This window comes from Sesamum indicum, linkage group LG10, assembly GCF_026168435.1.
Source record: "Sesamum indicum cultivar Baizhima isolate 11 linkage group LG10, ASM2616843v1, whole genome shotgun sequence".
NCBI classification, from domain to species: Eukaryota; Viridiplantae; Streptophyta; class Magnoliopsida; order Lamiales; family Pedaliaceae; genus Sesamum; species Sesamum indicum.
This window is the reverse complement of record NC_142666.1, coordinates 17173808-17188219: the sequence shown is the minus strand read 5'-3', so window position 1 is coordinate 17188219 and position 14412 is coordinate 17173808. Positions and strand designations below refer to the sequence as shown.

General features: G+C 32.5%; 2 protein-coding genes across 2 annotated transcripts; one reads left to right on the top strand and one right to left on the bottom strand.

The window, feature by feature from the left end:
• The first annotated feature begins 1849 nt into the window (after positions 1-1849).
• Positions 1850-5251, top strand: LOC105172055 (putative pectinesterase 29). Its single transcript, XM_088885940.1, has 6 exons — positions 1850-2287; positions 2374-2533; positions 2706-2918; positions 4001-4248; positions 4529-4726; positions 5073-5251. Exons 1-5 carry the CDS (start codon positions 2055-2057, stop codon positions 4698-4700), a joined length of 1026 nt encoding a protein of 341 aa, XP_088742066.1. The 5' UTR covers positions 1850-2054; the 3' UTR covers positions 4701-4726; positions 5073-5251.
• A 98-nt stretch (positions 5252-5349) lies between these two features.
• LOC105172056 (uncharacterized) lies at positions 5350-14176 on the bottom strand. The gene is made up of 9 exons (XM_088886257.1): positions 13725-14176; positions 12303-12412; positions 11595-12032; positions 9741-9834; positions 9156-9228; positions 8812-8876; positions 7819-8136; positions 6357-6463; positions 5350-6046 (listed from the first exon to the last, which is right to left on the bottom strand). The coding sequence occupies exons 1-9, from the start codon at positions 14031-14033 to the stop codon at positions 5590-5592; spliced, it is 1971 nt and encodes a 656-aa protein (XP_088742383.1). The 5' UTR covers positions 14034-14176; the 3' UTR covers positions 5350-5589.
• Between the last annotated feature and the right edge of the window lie 236 nt (positions 14177-14412).

Genomic DNA, 14412 nt, shown 5'->3' with positions numbered 1-14412 from the left:
ATTTTTAAAAAATCCAGCATTCAGTACGGTGTGACATATTGGTACCAAATATCAATAACGTACCGAATCAAAATTTATCAAAATTGATTATTAAATACTGAATCAAATGTTTGATTTGTTATTCATTATTTACCAAAATTTTTCAACTCGATTTGGAATGATTGATCTATGGAACTGTGCACACTCTAGCTAAAGTTGTGTACAAATGCTAATGTAGGAAACGGTACAGGTGTTTGAGTTTAATTCAGTACCAATCAGATAAATCTTGGGCGATTGAGGACAATAAAAGCTGTGATTAGTTTAATGAGAGTGACCCATACAAGATGGGTCTGATTTTAAAGTTTGGGAATTAATAGGTTCCAAATTGCAGGGAAACTTCTAATTTTGAGAAATAGTTAATGGATTTTGAGGAAGGAATAAAGAAGTTGAATGCTTTCAGTAAAGGACACTTCTCTTTTTGTTAGCCCATACCACAATATTCAACTCATCATCATTTCTCAACTTTCCAAATAGATGTGATAAAGTTATAAAACTCTTAGGTTGTCCGATACTTTTGAGGAAATAACCAAATTCGATATTCACGTAAATTCGTTGCAAAAAATAAAAAATAAAAAATTATGACAAAACAAATACTATCTATTGCAATCAAACAAAACGAATACAAAATTGTCATGGTTTTACTATAACTAAAATATTTGTTATGCTTTTTAGCTGTACGGGCTAATATTTTGCCCTTGCTTGTAGAAGCACGGCTATTAGCCGTTGCATAATTATTGTTAGTTTATGTTTGCCGTACTTTTTAACTTTTAACCATAATAATTAGCCGGCTTAAATACATTTTTAGTCCCGTAACTTAATTAGTCTATTTGTCATTTTTGTCCTTTAACTTTCTAGGGTAGGATTTTGGTTCTGCTTCATTTCAATTTTCATGACGTAGTCTTTTTTTTTTTCACCGGAGTCCACTCTTCTTGAATGCATGTGCTTCTCACATAAATTTTAAAATTGGGGGTTTTTAATCCTATTGGCCCAATTCTACCAGCATTTTTGTTCTTTAACTTTTTAAAATAATATTTGGTCCTTAATATTTGTGATTTCAATCCATCTTTACTGAAGTTCACCCTTCTCGAGGGTTAAGGTGAGCTCCAATGAACAAAAGAACTGAAATCATGAAAATTAAAATGATGTAAGACAAAAAAAAAAAAAACCATCATAAAAAGTTAATAAGCTAAAACTCTAAATAATTTAAATTATGGGATGAATAATATTTTAATCCTAATTCATTATTATCAAAAGCAATATTTCTGCTGGTGATTTCATTAAACCACATATACATAGGAGAAAGTAGGTTCAGTTTAATTAAATTATATTCTTCCATTTCCTGCTTGGGATATGGGAATATAATTCTTAAATTGCCTCATAATTAAAAAGAAAATATATATCAAAAGCCCCTTTTAAGACTAGTGATAATACTGAAGAACGGTTTCTTGATCAATAAGTGGGAAATTAAATGTTCTGGAAGAAGATGGAAAGAAAAGAAGAAATAAAGCAAACTTTCTGTCCCACTTTACAATTATGAGCAAAAATGTTGTAGAAAAATATTTTCTTCAAGATAACTGAGGAAAGGAATTTGAGTTGATGCAATATTTCTTTGTGAAAAGACATAATCTGATCTTGTTCGGATATTACTTGGAAAGTTGGACAACACTAATAATAAATCGAGTATTACTCACCTACTATTATTCAATTGAATTATTTAAGTTTAATCCAACCAATGTATTGCCTAAAATTCTAAAAATAAATACATGTGACTTTTGGCCTAGCGAAGACTGCTTAACATCCACAAAACTAACGTAAGAAAGGTAAGAAAGTGATGAAATTATGGTACATAGATTACAAAGAAAATCTTACATCAAATATTAATTGGTTTTTTAATTACTTCCATTAGAAAACCTTTTGAAATCCTCTCCTCTATTAAAAACCAATCTTAATTATTCACTTTCTCTCAACTTAGAGAAATTTACTCTCCTTGAACAGTTTCCATTGCCACTCTGAAAATGGCCATGTTTCTTCACTGTATATACATTTGTACAGCTGTTTTCATCTTTTCTGCATTCACAAATGGTGAGTTTCAAGTAAGATCGAGCAGGAAATTGTCAGACGACGACGATATGATCACTGTCGATGCATCGGGCCACACGGGCTTTTCGACTATTCAAGCAGCCATTGATTCTGTCCCTTCAAACAACCAGAATTGGATTTCCATCTATGTCAAAGCTGGAGTTTATAAGTACTATTTTTCACTTTTCTACATATACTTAGTGTGTATACACAGACACACGTGTGTATTATGTGTTTGTATGTGTTTGGATGCAGTGAGCAGGTGAAAATCCCTCCGGACAAGACATTCATCCATCTCAGAGGAGATGGAATAGGGAAAACTAATGTTGTATGGGGTGCACATGATACAATGTTGACTTCCGCGACGTTTGCGTCTACGGCTGATAATATCATCGTATCGGGGTTTACTTTTGTGGTAAGAATTAGTTTACGATGTATATCGAGAATTTTTATGAACTCTACTTTTTACTTTGTAAAATATGTAAAAGTAATTAATGTCGGGATGATATATTTATTTTTTCATTCAAAAACACAATAAAGAAAGAAACCTTAAAGTAAAAAATTGCGTGCTTAAAACATTTATACAGAATTCTTACAATTATCCCCCAAGCAAGAACGGGAGTCCGGTGAAGCCGGCGGTGGCCGCGAAGATCTCCGGCGACAAGTCGGCTTTCTACGAATGCAGTTTCTTGGGGTTTCAGGACACGTTGTTGGATGATGCGGGCAGACACTATTTCAAGCTTTGTAACATTGAAGGAGCCATTGATTTCATCTTTGGAGGTGGTCAATCCATTTATGAGGTAACTATCAATTGCATTTGGCTATATATCTTAAATAGGTTTCAGTTCATGTTGACTGTCTTTTGCTTTTCTTACATTTGTTCATGTAAAGTAAATCTCTTTACCTATGTCTTAATTTGGGCAACGAGATAAGGATTTAGGACAAAGGCTGGTGAGGGAAAAATCTAAATTCTGAAGCATTGGGTTCAAGTCTGATCAAATCATTAAACATTTATCCATAACACATAATTATTTATTTATAGGGGAAACAATATTTTTTTGTCTCATAATGTAAAGTCTTTTTTTATTTTTTATCCCATCATAATTTTTACTTTTAATTCAGTACTTTTCATAGAGTTGCACTTTTTGTCACATGTCATTATTTTATTAGATATTCACGTGGTCATTAAATGAATGGGATCAAAAGTAAATTTTTTTTGACCAAAAGTGAGAATTTTATGTCTAACGAGAACAAAAGTGTAGAGGCCCTATTGGTCACATGCTAAGTATATGACATTTTCTGTTAAAATAATATCGAGAAAGAGGTGCCATGGAACAAAAAATACTATATTTTAGAAGTTATCGGATCAAAAGTAAAAATCTCATAACTAAGAACAAAACCAAATTACTTGATGAAAGTGTTATTTTCCTTATTTATAATTTTCATGAATTAAAATATATGTTGCAACATAAATATAAAATTTAATGGCTTTTGCGATTTATCCCTTACAATTTTTTTAGACGTCATGTGGTGAAAAGTGTTACGTTGCAAATTCTTTTAGTTATATTAATTTTTTTTTATTATATGATCATTAGAAATGAAAATTTAATTAACTATATGTAAAAAAAAATCCAATAGGAATTAATTTATAATAGAAAATCGAATCCAGTCTTGTACTTTTATACATAAGCTACGTAGACAAAATCCACATTACTTGTATATATGTTTATGAAAATAATATACGGACATGATAACACACATACGCATAGTGCACTATGAGATATAATATTAATACATAATGCAAGATCTAGATTGACAAGATAACTGAGAAACAGGCTTTACTAATAGCTGACAACAGGATCAATTTTCTCTTTGAATGTAGAAATGCAGGATATCGGTGAATGCAGGAATATTAAACCCTGGTTCGACAGGTTTCATAGCTGCACAGGCAAGAGCAAGTCCAGACGATGCCGGCGGATTCGTGTTCAAACAGTGCAATGTGACAGGAAACGGGAAGACATTCCTGGGAAGAGCCTGGAAAGCTTATTCCAGAGCTATATTTTTCCACTCGTTTCTCTCGGACATCGTTGTCCCTCAAGGATGGGATGCATGGACTTACGTCGGCCATGAGTAGTAACATTTCCCTGTCTAAACCTTCATTTTTAATTTAATTTAATTTTATTTTTTCCTTAGTTATTGATAGAATGTGAGATCACTACAAGAAAACAGGGCATCATCAGATATAGTTATTAACGGAATATTGGTATTTCAATTGAAAATTGAAAAGATAAATACAATTAGGCAAAATAATCCATGTCTCAAGTCCTTTTCTCTTGTAGTGATGGATGAGTAATTTTAACATTATAGACTGATATTTCTTGATTACTTTTGTGTTGTCTTAATTAATCAGGAACAAGATAACCTTTGCTGAGGAGGAATGCGAGGGTTCAGGATCAGACAAGTCGGGGCGGGTGATGTGGGAGAAAGACTTAAGCCCTAAGGAGATCATGTCGTTGACGAGCACTTCTTACATTGACAACGAGGGCTGGATTCCTAAACTACCTCTCAACATCCAAAACTAATTCTTCCCCATCTGTATAAAGATCAAGTAAGAACATCTATTTTCTTTAGTTTCTTGTTTTCGCATTTATATAACAATTGAGTAATAACATCTATTTTCTTTAATTTTATGCATGTGTTGCTTGGAAAATTCTAATCCAAATCAAATTTAGTCGGACTTAAACCAATTATATGGCAAGTATAATACACTGGTCCTGTGATTAGTGTACACTTTAGGAAGAGTGACCAATTACATAAAACTATATCACACTTATTTTGTAATTTATATAATTCAGCCGAATCCGATTTGGGCAAGAATTTCTTGTGTTGCCAATGGGAATTATATGTTCATTTGTTGTTTCCTTACATTATTCTACTATGTATGATCATTGCAGGTCTAATTAAGGAGGTCCAAACGCATGCAATGACGACGTGTAGAAGGTCTCAAAAATACTGTACGTAGCTAGCTACTGCATATTTTGGGTTTTTCCACCTATAAATTTAGCTGTAAGAATATGACACATACAAAATGCAATGTTTCATATACCTACTGACCTAACTAATATATATATATATATATATGCAAACAACAAACAAATTTGCAATTTTTCCCTTTCCTCAAGAAATATATGTACATATAGAAATATTGCAAAATGTATCAAACAACCAATAGAATCAAAATTGCATATTAGAATGCAGAGTAACAAAAACATTCGTAAAAAGTTAACAACATATATACATATGATGTTACGTGAATTAAAGTCGCTAAAATTAATTACTGACCTTAAAGCTATAATAGTAACAATGTCAAAATATCGAATTTTAAAGGATTAATTGAATATTGCTTTCTCCAGAAAGGAGCCTTTTGCCTAATATATCTACCACAGGAGGCCTGCGTGCAATTTGCCCGTGTTAATTATGTTGACGAAATCCAAAAGTTTGAAAGAATCCCTTTGGCTTTGTGCTTTTCTTGGCCTTCATAGGGCGAAACTCAATACCTTCAACAATGATGTCCATTCTATAGTTTGTATCCAATAACCGCGCCTCCACCTCTCCTTTGAGGCCATGATCAACATAGAAACATCCAAGTTGTATTTCCATCCACCCGTCGTCTCTTCCACTGCTTGGTTGAAAGCTCACCATCTTTTCTTGCCTTCCGGGACGATCGATATCTAGTTCACGTCCACGGAAAAAATTTCTAACTCTTGCCTGTGCAAAATATTCTATTTTTGTGTTTTTATCAGCTAATTCAAATACAAGATACGCTTCATAAAGAGTCTCTGGAGTAAGCATTTGTGTTGTAATTCTGCCTCGGATATCAAGCCCCCACGAGTATCTTGGCACAGCTACCTCCTTGAATCTGCACATTCTAGGAAAAGATAAATCCTGGATAGTTCGTGGAATTGAATACAAATTACATTGACACCCACTGAAATTAGTTCAAAATATACAAACATTTTTTTATTTTTTTCGTAAAATTAAAAATAAACCTCCTATGTTATAATTGTAATCCACAATTACACCACTCTTTAAAAGCAAAACTTACATAAACAACACCTGAAAAATATTACACTAACACCCTTCAGATGATGTAGCTGTAATTTTATAAAAGACAAGTACTATTTATATATTTTAATCTAATCTAAAAAAATATGAATATAATTAAAGAAGATTTGTACCTTGATTTGGGGTGAGATTTCATTTCCCAACCTTCAGGTACGAATACAAGTTTTGCAACTCCCAGAGTGAAACAGTTCTTTCCTGTATCTGGATCAAGGGAGAAGCTCTGTTTCGGAGTTCAATGTGTTAGCATATAAACTAAATGGGATTAGACATAAAAGGTCGAAATGCAATTTACATGTTCTAAAAAATTCTTATGAGAAAAGAATGTATAAAGAACCCCTTCAATATTTCTATAAAATAGCCCATTTTTTTCTTAAAAATTACTTTTTAATGCATGCCATGCTTCATTTTTAATATTTATTTATATTTTTTAATTGAAAAATGATATTTCTAGCTTTATTTAATTTTCGTTAAATCTCATCTAATATAAATATATGGTTCATATCTGATTAACATTGTTTATAAATTTCTAAATATAGTTAATAAATTGACATATATTTAGATAAAAATAGTTATATTCTTAAAATTATATATATTTATTTATATAAATAAGTTATATTTTGAAACTCGGAAACCAGATTTGCTTCCTATCCGAGTATGAGCATAGAAATTGGAATGTTCAAATTCGAGATGGACCTATCAAAACCGGTCAAATTCGGCTAACTACATTTTAGGAGAGTCAATTCATTTAGTCAAACTTAATTAATAACTTATTGTGACAATATTATTTTGCCTGTAATATAATTAACTACTTTTTTTTTAAAAAAAAAATAGTAATCATGTGATATTCACTATTTGGTCAGACTCAATTTAAATTAATATTTCCAAAATTTATGCATTTCTCGATCAATTACTTTAATAATTTATTTTCATATTTAAGCTATAATATTTCAGAATATTATAGAAAACATATATCTTGCATATTGTGGGGATAAATTATAATATTCTCTATATTGTATTTATTTTATAATATTTGAATTTATTTATGTGTGTTTCTCGTTAATTTTATTCGGAAATTATTTGTACATTTTGCCTTTAGGTTAATTAATTGATATATAATATATTAATATACTATATATATTCATTATATAATATAGTTTGGGTCAATCAATTTTTTATCATGCCCAATTAATCGAACCAATAACTTATCCGATTTGTTGTTTCGTTCAATTTTTAAAACATTATATATAAGTGATTATAGAATACAAGAGTGAGAAACGATGAAGAGAAAGTGGTAAAATACACTTTTAATCTTATAATTTTAGTCTATTACTTTACAAAATAATTTTAAAATTAAAAAATTCGATACATTTAATCTTTTATTTTACGAGGATTTATGAACTAAATATTTTTTTTTTCAATTTCAGAACTATTCTATAATTTTCATAAAATAACTAAACATAACAAATTCTTAATTTTGAGACTATTTTAAAATTTTCATAAATAAAGAAATAAAAATATTCAACCTCATATATTATCCTATGAGACAAAATATAATTTAGCCGGAGAAAGTCGTACCAGGGCGGCCGATCTCCATACTGCTTCATGTTTATCAGGCGGCAGCATCGTCTTCCATTCGTGGTGATCGAGCTTTAGGTCCGTATAGTCCATAGGTAATCGAGTAAGATTGGGGGTATGATCAAATCGAGAAATATAGGAGGCAGAACTGCTTAGATCTGAAGTAGAGGGCGCGAAGGCGGAGCTAGTTCTGCTGCCGCTGATGCTGGGATCCCTGGAATCGGCCAAGGCAATTTCCCTGTCTCCCTCCCGCCGCAAGACTGCTCCAACCAGCCTCTCCCAGTTGTCGTAGTTCATAGCCATCTCAATCAAGAAAATTAATCATCTATCTAGTTTGGTGATTTCTTCTCCCAAATGGTGTTTGCTCAGAACATGTTTACTAGATCATAAAGATTGTAGTTGTGGAGTGTGTGGATGAGAATACATAGGAAGACTGAAGATCTTCGTCAACTCAACTGCTTGATGAAACGCGTTGATTTGTTGTATGTATACTGTGGAGTGGTTGAACCAAATTAAACAATGAGTTCAAACTATATTTATTTTAAGGGTTAATTTTATTTATATCTCTTTAAAAATAAGAAATCATACTTTCTCTCGTTTATATATTTTTGAAAAATTGTGTGACTTGTATTTGATCTGATTAAGTTGAGAATTTTGACAAAAAAAATAACTAAAGTTACATGACTAAATTATAAAAATTAATTCATATTGAAACAAAAATGCCACTCCCAAATTACAAGACTAAAATTGCATTTTATTCCCCGCTCATTAGTATATATTAAGAAGTTTTAGAATAAAAATTGTGGATAGTTATATTTACACCCCAACCTATGATCGACTTAAAACAAACTATTCCTGCTTTTATTTTAATCAAATCAATCACAAAGCAAGTATAATAACTTGTCAAGTAATTGATCAATTTTCCTAAACTGTAGAGCAATATATGAAAAGTTTACTACACTTACCATATAATTAATTTAGGTTCAGCCAAACCTGTTCTAAGTTAGAATTTTCCATTAGTGCCAAGGCAGTGGCTTCTGCTCCACGATTGGAAACACCTTACAAGGATCCAAGCACAGATTTGGTTAGTTCATGTGTCATTGCATAACAAGTACTCTTAATCAAACTGCAGCTACATCAATGAAAAGTAGAAACCGAAGATGGAATTAATGTGGAAAACAAACAAGCGACTTATAAGCTGGGCGATCATATTATGTTGAGGGAATCCTTAAGTAGGAAAAAATCTCTTTGCCCTCTCTGTTTTTCCTTTTCCCCACTTCATCAGCTGGCTTCATATAGAGTACACTAATTGGAAACCGGAGGACGAAACTCAATACCTTCAATAACGAGGCCCTCCATTCCGTAGCCATTCCTCTCCAGAAACCGCGCCTCCACCACTCCTTGGCTGCCCTGATCAACGTTGATATCTCTATAAGGGTAGTAGCCCTCGACGAGCAAAAAGTCAAAAATGCCCCTCAATCCCATGAAAATTGCAAAAGAAGGACAAGATCCGAGTGATCACCAACCCAACCCGCTGGACCCAACCCGAAAAAGAGACTCGGCTTACAAGCCATTTGATCACCTGACAGTTATGCTTTCAGATACTGCCGCGTGAAACCATTTGATACGGTATGGAAAACTATAAAAATCCAATCATAAGTATTCATGGTACGTGCAACTAATGCTATTTTCGATCCTATTAAATCCTTTTGGTCGAATTCGACCCCATTTTCTAACTTAAGCATCGGAGGACTTTAGTTGGGGGCATCCCAATAAGCCTAACTTGTTTTCTGTTCTCAGGATCCAGTCACAAGAAGTTAAGGAGAGCCGTGATCCGACCTAAGGATCACCCCAGGTCACTACCCGACCCATCTTCAGCGACCTGCATCAATCTCCCAGTTTTATTTCCATCCACCCGTCACCTCTGTAATTGCCTTGTCGGAGCTCACCGATGTTTGATGATCATGATCTTGCCTCTCGGAATGATCATAATCGGATTCAGTATCGTGCATAAACCTGATTGACGAAGACATGGAGCATGTTGAATCTAGATTTGGATAGCAGTCCTTGTTAAGTAATTGAAACACAAGATACGATGCATAAAGAGTCTCCCGGGAGCTTTGCATCTTTATCCTCCCCCGGATATCAATCATCATCTCTTTCCCCACTAAATAACTAATAGCTGATGACAGGATCAATTTTGTCTTTGCACGTAGAAATGCAGGATATTGGTGAATGCAGGACTATTAAACCTTGGTTCAACAGGTTTTATAGCTGCACAGGCAAGAGTCAGTCCAAACGATGCTGGTGGATTCGTGTTCAAACAGTGCAATGTGACTGGAAAAGGGAAGACATTCCTGGGAAGAGCCTGGAAAGCTTATTCCAGAGCTATATTCTTCCACTTGTTTCTCTCGGACATCGTTGTCCCTCAAGAATGGGATGCATGGACTTACGTCGGCTATGAGTAGTAACATTTTCCTACCTGAACCTTCATTTAATTTTATTCTTTCCTCCAGAGACGATTTTATCCACGAATTGTTGGTATTTCAATTGAAAATTGAAAAGATGAATACTAGGGAAAATAATTCATCTTGAATTCCTGTTCTCTTGTAGTGATCGATGAGTAATTTTAGCATTATAGGTTGATATTTCTTGATTTCTTTTGTGTTGTCTTAATTAATCATGAACAAGATAATCTTTGCTGAGGAGGAATGCGAGGGATCAAGATCAGACAAGTCGGGGTGGGTGCTGCCTAAGCCCTGAGGAGATGAAGTCGTTGACGAGCAATTCTTACATTGACAACGAGGGCTGGATTCCTAAACTACGTATTCAACATTCAGGACTAATTCTTTCGCATCTGTATAACGATCGAGTAAGAACATTTGTTTTCTTTAATTTCTTGTTTCTACATTTGTATAACGATTGAGTAAGAACATCTATTTTCTTTAATTTTTTGCATGTGTTGCTCGAAAAATTCTAATTCAGATCAAATTTAATCAGACCTAAGCAATTTATATAGAAAGTGTAATCACATACAAGTATATCACACTTGCTCTGTAATTTATATAATTCAGCCGAACCTCATTTGGGTAAAAAAATTCCGTGTTGTGCATAGGAATAATATGTTGATTTGTTGCTTCCTTACATTATTCTACTAAGTATGATCATTACGGGACTAATTAAGGAGGTCCAAACGCATGTACTGGTGGAGTGTAGAATGTCTCAGAATACTGTAGCTAGCTGCTGCATATTGGGTTTTTTCATCTATAAAAATTTAGCTGTAAGAATATGACACATACAAAATGCAATGTTTGCTACCTACTGACATGACTAACATATATATATATATATGCAAAAGCAAACGAATTTGCAATTTTTTCCTTTCCTCCCAGAAATATATATACATATAGAAATATTGCAAAATGTATCAAACAACCAATAGAATCAAAATTGGATATTGGAATGCAGATTAACAAAAACACCCCTAAAAGTTAACAACATATATACATAAACAAGAGTTGAACGAAAATGAAGCGACATATGTGTGGTGCATGTAAAAATACTGTAATAACATGGATATACAAACCTAAAAAAATAATTGAAACATATTTGGCATTTGAATTTAATTATCATATTTGGATGGTGATCAGTTGTTGAAGTATGGCTATAACGAAATTATATTGAATTTTAAAAAATTAATTGAACAGTGCTTTCTCTTCAAAGACCCATTTGCCTAATATGTATACCACAGGAGTTCTGCTTGTAATGCAATTTACCGATACTCATTATATTGAAAAAATCCAAAAGTTTTCTTGGCCCTCGTAGGTCGAAACTCAATACCTTCGACAATAATGTTCATTCTATAGTTTATATCCGACAACTGCACCTCCACCTCTCCGCGGAGGGCATAACCAACATAGAAACATCCAAGTTGTATTTCCATCCACCCATCGTCTCTTCCACTACTTGGTTGAAATAAGCGCACCATCTTTTCTTGACTTCTAGGATGATAGATGTCTAATGCACGTCCACGAAAAAGATTTGTAATACTTGCACGGGCAAAATTGTCCATTTCTGTGCCCTTATCAGCTAATTCATACACAAGATACACTTCATAAAAAGTTTGTGGAGAAAGCATTCGTGTATGTATTCTGCCTCGGATGTCAAACCCCCACGAGTCTCTTGGCACAACCACCTCCTCGAATCTGCACATTCTAGGAAAAGATAAATCTTGGATAAATCGTGGAGTTAAATACAAATTATATGAACACTTTTTGAAGTTAGGTCAAATATACAAATACGTAAAGCCAAAGTTTACGTAAACAACACTTAAAAAATATTACACTTATACCCCTCAGGGGATGTAGTTGTACTTTTATAAAAAATAGGGGCTATAATTATATATTTTGATCTAATCTTAGAAATGCCAGTATAATTTAAGAATTTTTTACTTGACAACTCGTATCAGTCTACGATGTAAGTACCTTGATTTTGGGTGAGATTTGATTTCCCAACTATCAGGTAAGAATACTACAAGTTTTGTTGCTCCCAGCATGAAACAGTTCTTTCCCGTCCCTGGATCAAGAGAAAAGCTCTGTTTCGGAGTTTAACATGTTAGCATAGAAACTAAATAATCGAAATGGGGTGAATTGGTATTTCAATTATTTTGTTATGTCAATTTTTAATATTTAATTTAATTATTAATTTGTTTATTAACTTCCTACTCATCCGTCACCCATCTAATTTCCTTCTTCCCCATTATCTTTCAATAGTTATTCTTTTTTTTTTGTTTGCCACTATCTTTTTTATAAATTCAATATTAATTTATTATTTTATATATACTTTAAAAAATAATAAAATTTTATGAGTATTTTACTTAAATCATATTTATAAAAATTATATACACATAGAGTTTGTCATAGATTATTAGTGTAAACTAAATGGGTTGGACATAAAAGGGCTATATGCAATTTACACGTTCAATAGAATTCTCATGAAAAAAGAACGTACACAAAATAGCCCAAATAATTAAAAAAATACTTTTTAATGCATGACACACGCCATTTTTAATTTATTTTTTAATTGTAAAATGATATTTCAAGCTTTATTTAATAATTGTAAGATCTCACCTGATATAAATCAATGAATGGTTCAAATCTTATAACATTGTTTATAAAATTCTAAATATAGTTTAAAATTATAATATATTGATATATATTTAGACAAAGTTTATATAATTTAAAATTATATATTTATTTATATATAAGTAATATATCTGCTTTCGATCCGGATATGAGCACAGAAATTGGAATGGTCAAATTCGAGACAGACCGATTAAAATCGGTCAAATCCCGCTAACAACTTATTTAGTCAAACTTAGTTAATAACTTAATTGTTACAATATACGATATATGTACAATGTACAACATAATTTGGGTCGATCAATTTTTAATCATGCTCAATTGGTCGGACCAATAACTTATTCCATTTGTTGGTGGATTCGATTTTTAAAACATTATATATAAGTGATCTTATATAGAATAGAAGAGTGAGAAAATGATGAAGAGAAAGTGGCAAAATACACTTTTAATCTCATACTTTTAGTCCATTGTTTTAAATAATTTTAAAATTAAAAAAAAATCGACATATTATTTTTCAAATTTTTTAAAATGATCTAAAAAATTCAGAAAACTCATAGATTTAATCTTTTATTTTACGAGAATTTATGACACTAAGTATATCAAAAAACTTTCAACTTTAGAATTATTCTAAAAAAAATAAGGATGAAATTAACAAATTTTCTAGATTTTGGGGCTATTTTAAAACTTGTATAGAATAATGAACTGAAAATATTAAACCTCATATCCCACCCACTAAAAATATAATTTAGCGGGAGAAAGTCGTACCAGAGAGGCCGATGTCCATACTGCTTCAGGTTTATCAGGCGGCAGCATCGTCTTCCATTCGTGGTGATCGAGCTTTAGGTCGGTGTAGTCCATAGGTAATCGAATAACACTTGGGGTATGATCAAACTGAGAAATATAGGAGGTAAAACTGCTTAGATCTGAAGTAGAAAACGCGGAGGCGGAGCTAGTTCTGCTGCTGCTGCTGATGATGCTGGGATCCCTGGAATCGGCCAAGGCTATTTCCCTGTCTCCCTCTCGCCGCAAAACTGCTCCAACCAGCCTCTCCCAGTTGTCATAGTTTACAGACATCTTAATCAAGAAAATTGATCATCTATATAGTTTAGTGATTTCTTATCTGAAGTGGTGTTTTTTAAGAACATGTTTGCTAGAAATTTGGGGTAGAGAGATTGATCATAAAGATGGAGTGTGGATGAGAATGGGAAGCTTTATGAAACGCGTTGATTTGCTGCATATATACTGTGGAGTGGTTGAACCAAATTAAAGAATGAGTTCAAACTATATTTCTTTTAAGGGTTTAATTTCATTTATACCCCTTTAAAAACTTGAAAATTATAAGTTCTCCCATTTACAACTTTCTCCTAAATATCATATATTTGACCTGGTCAAATTGAGAATTTCAGCTGAAAATGATTAAATTGCGGAAATCAATTAGTACAAGACTAAAAAT